At 43.8% G+C, this 5,486-nt stretch overlaps 1 protein-coding gene across 1 annotated transcript; it reads right to left on the minus strand.

Moving 5' to 3' along the window:
* Nucleotides 1-1,443: 1,443 nt before the first annotated feature.
* Nucleotides 1,444-5,149, minus strand: CCN2 (cellular communication network factor 2). The gene is made up of 5 exons (XM_044674525.1): nt 4,768-5,149; nt 4,286-4,508; nt 3,693-3,950; nt 3,276-3,487; nt 1,444-2,854 (listed from the first exon to the last, which is right to left on the minus strand). The coding sequence occupies exons 1-5, from the start codon at nt 4,831-4,833 to the stop codon at nt 2,558-2,560; spliced, it is 1,056 nt and encodes a 351-aa protein (XP_044530460.1). The 5' UTR covers nt 4,834-5,149; the 3' UTR covers nt 1,444-2,557.
* Nucleotides 5,150-5,486: the final 337 nt, after the last annotated feature.

Genomic DNA, 5,486 nt, shown 5'->3' on the forward strand with positions numbered 1-5,486 from the left:
TGTGGAAACACAAGAATCATTTAGAAGAGTAGTCAAGGTCAAGGTAGCCGAGCCCTTCATTTGAGTCTTTGATCTGCCCATATTAGTAAATAATACTATTGAATCCAAGTGCTGATAGGGAGATACAAAACAAAAACAGCACAATTTCTGTCCATAGGCAGTTTAGAACTTAGTTGCTTCCTCTGGTGATGCTGCCATCCACGTGTGTGGGTGTGTCTGAAAAGCCCAATGTTTTGACCAGCCGACCTTTCCACATTTTGAACATGTGTTGGCTTTCCTCTTTGGTTTGTGGCACAGACACTATTTGCAGAGTTAGTCTGTTTTTCCTGTGTGACTTTGTCTCTCAAAATGAGTCATACCATCTCTGTCCCATGCCCAGTCTGTCTAACTACTGTTGTTCTCTAGTATTCTGTAGCTATATTGCATTGTGGGATATTGGGCTCCCATGAGTTTCTCTGGAATCCATGCTGCCCTCTCCTGTCAGTGGTTATGGAAATTCAGCTCATTATCAAGTGGGGTTGATACTCTTTAAGTCTAATCTTCTCTTAGCCTCATCAGCCTCACTTATAAACTATACTTAAAATGAAATAGCAAGATAGTATCATTGATAATGAGGCTCTAGAATAGAGCTAATTCAAATCAAAATGTATTTAAGTGAAAGTTTCCTACATGATTCAAAATAGATGATTATTTCTGAATCAGCATTCATGGATGACAGTTGTTCTTAAATTCATTAAAAAAAAACAAACCCTTACCTTCTGTCTTAGAATCAATATTGTATATTAGTTCCAAGGTAGAAGAATGGCAAGGGTTAGGTAATGGGGATTAAATGACTTGCCTAAGGTCATATATATCAGAGGCAGATTTAAATCTATTTTTATTTATAATAATGTATTGATTTCTAATGAGTTTCAAAGCCCATTAAAATCAGGACCTAATTATGACTCACAAAGGCACATTTCATAAAATCACACATTTAGAGAGCTGGAAGGAACATTAGCAGCCATCTAGTTCATTTTATAGATGAGGGAATGGAGGCTAAGAGGCTTACCCAGGGTTACACAGTAAGTGTCAAAGGCAGGATTTGAACCTGGGTCTTCCTGGCTCTGAGTCTAGCCCTCTTTTCAGTGGGCTTATTGTAATAAGAATAATTTATAGTATACCCAGTCATTTTGATAATAGATTTTTATGGTTCTGAAGTTAAATTACTTGAAAGCATTCTAATTAAGTTTAGTGACTAGTTTAGATTTGAATCAAAACTCTACTTCTGACCCATGTTGCAGTATGTTGTAGTAGAGAATCCATTGTCACTGGTGTTCTCTACAAGGAATCTTCCTGCAAGAAGTGTTGGGAAATAACCTTAAATGACCCCTGGGCAATCACTTCCCCGATGGATGCTTCCCGAAGGGAGAATTATAAAGGAGTAAAGAAGTAACAAAACCATTTATAGAAAAAATATAATACTTTATTTCCAACTAGAAAGGTGCAAACATGTAACTTTTGGTCACACTTCTCAACAAATAACAAACTGTTCGAAAACAGTCCTGGTCAAAGTCAGAAACAAATGCTCCTAGGTGGAAAGAATGGTCGGCTATCAAAGAGCCACTCATTTTACCGCAGGTCATCTGTTCATTAAAAGTGGGGCCACTGGTTTTCCACTGTACAAGTCATGCTTTACAACAACATTCCTGCCTTTAGCAAACAATCTTCTTGACCACTGGTCACTCTAACTGAGCAGAATCTCCATTGAGTATCTATTTCATGCTTTGAATGCATTGTCAAACAAGCCTTGCATCCTACCTATGGTGTTCAGAAATGGAGGCTAACATTGAACATATCCAAGCATTAACAACAAAAAAAAGGCACAAACAACTTTAAATTAATTTAGATAACTGTACAAATATATATATACACAGTATTTACAATATTAATAAAAAAAATCTGGCTTGTTACAGGCAAATTAACTTGCCACAAGCTGTCCAGTCTAATAGACGTAATTCTGACTCTTTTTGAGCATGGTCATTTGAATCAAAATGTCGTAGCTGAAATACTGCTGTTCCAATGGAACAGAACAGCTTGACAGCCCCCCACCAGCCAAGTAGGCACATCTCAGCTGTCAATGGAGCTAAGGACAGGTCAGTCAGAATATTAAAGGTCTCCTTCTCGATTGCATTACCAGGTGGAACACAGCATTGCCACTTGAAGGGAACAACCACTTGGTAGTGCAAACCTTTCCACAAGTGCTCTCTATTGACCCCTAAGCACCAACCTAGTACAAGCTCTGAAGTTGTGCTGTGATGTGGTCCCACAGTCAAGTCTTACTTTCTTCTCCAAACCAATGTCTGGGGTCAGCAGTAGCTCATTTCTGTCTGAATGCCACATGGAGCAATGGGTTGAATTTTGTGGGACATTTTTTCCTTAAATAAAACAGATTTAAATAACTTGTGCTACTGAAATCATGTTTGCAAAAAATGAGATGTGAATCTTTTCAAGTTGACAGTCTAATTAGTCTTTCTCTCGCTCTCTTTTCTGCCTCTCTCTGTCTCTACCTCTGGCTTTATGCCATATCTCCATACATTTTCCTGTAGTACAAGGACTCAAAGATGTCATTGTCTCCAGGGCAGTTGTAATGGCACGCACAGGTCTTGATGAACATCATCTTCTTCTTCATGACTTCACCATCAGGGCACTTGAACTCAACAGGGAGGGTGGCTGTTCTGTGGGGAGTGCAGCATCGACCATCTGTGCAGACCCCACAGAACTTAGCCCGGTATGTCTTCACACTGGTGCATCCAGAAAGCTCAAACTTGACAGGCTTAGAGATTCTGGGAGTTCGGATACATTTTTTGCCTTTCTAAAGAGAGACAAAAATAAAGGGGAAAATCAACAGGTTGATACAGGCATTGGTTTCGAGCAATCTCCTGTATGTTTTGGCCCATTCCTTGGACTTTCTAAGTAATTGCTATGAGAAGAGGAAGTTTATGTTCGGTCACTCAAATTTCCAAATATAGATGTTGCTTCTCTTAGGATGTCTTAGATTTATAGCCCTCTCTATGGATATTTCATAGTGAAAGATACTGGACATAAGAGCAAGACCAAATACAAAACATTTGTATGGTTTTAACAACCTAATCTACTTAGATCTAGATACTTTTGGAAGAGTGGGGAAAATGGGTAGGAAGACCCATTTTAATGGTGGCTAGTATCCGTGATTATCAATGCAGGTTAACTTAATGTGTGTGGGGGGTGGAGGGGACCTGGGGAGGAAGTTTTACCTTAATGTTCTCTTCCAGGGCAACTTCACAGGGTCGGACCATGCAGAGACGACTTTGTTTTTCCAGTCTGCAGAAGGCATTGTCATTGGTAACTCTGGTAGAGATGCCCATCCCACATGTTTTTGAACAGGCACTCCATTCTGTGGTCTGGACCAGACAGTTGGCACGAATCATAGTTGGGTCAGGGCCATAAGTGTCTTCCAGTCGGAAAGCTGTGAAAGCATATAAACAGAAGGTTAAACTCTAGGGGAAAAGCATCAGCTTTCCTTTCCCCCACCCCATCCCTAATTTGAGACAAGTAGCCTCTAGAGAATTTTTTTTTCTTTTGATGAATGTTGTATATATAGGAAAGAGATCAAAATAGTTGGTTTGATTCTAGATCATTGACATGTGTTTCCTGGAAAACAGCCAACTCACCAGCTAGGGCTGGTCCAACTGCAGTCTGGTCTTTGTCCTTGGGTTCCTCACACACCCACTCTTCGCAGCATTTACCAGGAAGTTTCACCCTTCTGGGGAAGGGGCAGTCTGGGCTGGGGAGACGGACGTCCATGCTGCAGAGGGGCACGCAGCCTACAGCCCCATCCAGGCATGTGCACTGGTATTTGCAACTGCTCTGAAAGGACTCTCCACTCCTATACACCATTCCTCCAAAGACACATGGGGCACCGTCTTTTGCTGCAAGGAAAGGAGGCAAAAAAGAAACTTCAGAAACCATTTTGATAGAGAATTGGCTAGCAATTTTCTATTTGTGGGTGTTGATAGCCTTTAACTCTCTTTGAAAGAAAAAACACACATCTAACTAGGGGAAATGTGGTGGGTGAGAGAGGAAATCGAAATTTAGACTTTCTTTGTAATGCTGAAGGCAAACTAAGATCTTTTCCCCAAGAAAGCGCAGTTTGGATCTGTCAGTTCTCAGTACCAGGATGGGGACCATTATAGCCCCTGGGAGAGAGAGAGAGAGAGAGAGAGAAAGGGAGACAGTTGGGAAGAGAGTGACAAGTGGTGCTTACCCGTGCACACTCCAATCTTGCGGTTGGCTGGGGAGCCGAAGTCACAAAAGAGGCCCTTGTGGGGATCGCAGGGGTCCCGCTCAGTGCACAGCTCGCCCAGTTGCTTGGCGCACACTCTACAGCAGCCGCAGCCGTCTGGCACCAGGCTCACGCCGGCTGGGCACTCTGGTGGCGGTCCTGCCCCACACTGACACTGCCCGCTGCAGTCCTGGCCGGCTATCTCCTGAGAGAAATGAGGAGAAAACTTAAGTCAGTAGGAGATCAGGACAGCGTGAGACGCATACACCTTCCTCACTTCCCAGTTCCCTCCCCTTAAGTCCCGGGGCCAAAGCTTTCCCAGAGTCCCCATAGCCCGGTGTTCGCTAGTTCTCCCAGGGATGTAGACTGATAATCCCCAGACCAGCCACTTCTAGCCCGGGAGATTGGGACAGGTGGGGCAGCGAGGACGCGAAGGGTTTAAAAAGGGTTTTCTCCCTTCTTACCCGGTTGCAGAACGTGAGCAGGAAAACGAAGGCGAAGCTCATGGGTCCCATTTTCCCTGAAGACATCCTTGGGAGCTAGTCTTCGAGAATAGAGATAGTCAGCAAGAGACTGGACCAGCTATGCTTGGGATGCGGGAGAGACCAGCGAACGAGCAGAGTGCCCTGGTTTGTTTGGCCTCAGGTCGGATGTGTGAGTCTGATCTAGAGGATCTCGTTGAAAGAGGATGGCTGCCGAGGTGAGTCGCGGAGGATGGATTTCTGCTTCTTCCTTTGTTTCTTCCGTGTCTGCCTTGAAAGGCTGTGGTCGAACTGGCTGTCTGTCTGGCTTTTTGCTTCGGAAGCAGTAGCCTGTAGTTGAAGTTGCCTTGCTTTGCTCCCTCTCAGCTGCTAGGCAGAGTTGTTTTGTGAGTCTCGGACTGCCTGTCTTGCTCCTTTTATATGCTCCAGGCAGCAAACGCTCGCCAATGGGATGAATGGAGTCCTACACAAACAGGGACATTCCGCACATTCCTCCCCACCTTCCTGCCTCATCAACTCGCACCGGATTGAGCCTGACCCCTTGACACTCAGCATTCCTCCTGTCTGAAAAAGCTGGCACACTCTAGCCCACAAAAAAGGCGCAGTATTTCCACCACCAAGGAGGATTTTTTCAAAACCCCCTCCCCTTTCCTTTTCCCACTGCCCCTGATTTATATCATTTTGAAATAGTCAGACTGTTT

This window comes from Gracilinanus agilis, chromosome 4 (assembly GCF_016433145.1).
Source record: "Gracilinanus agilis isolate LMUSP501 chromosome 4, AgileGrace, whole genome shotgun sequence".
Classification (NCBI taxonomy): Eukaryota; Metazoa; Chordata; class Mammalia; order Didelphimorphia; family Didelphidae; genus Gracilinanus; species Gracilinanus agilis.

What these genes read in the sequence shown, in the direction of transcription:
- CCN2 (XM_044674525.1), bottom strand. Translation starts at nt 4,833, where the DNA reads ATGTCTTCAGGGAAAATGGGACCCATGAGCTTCGCCTTCGTTTTCCTG. An exon ending in AGTTGGACCAGCCCTAGCTG is followed by an intron (nt 3,488 to 3,692) that starts GTGAGTTGGCTG and finishes ATGCTTTCACAG; the next exon opens with CTTTCCGACTGGAAGACACT. An exon ending in CCCTGGAAGAGAACATTAAG is followed by an intron (nt 2,855 to 3,275) that starts GTAAAACTTCCT and finishes GTCTCTCTTTAG; the next exon opens with AAAGGCAAAAAATGTATCCG.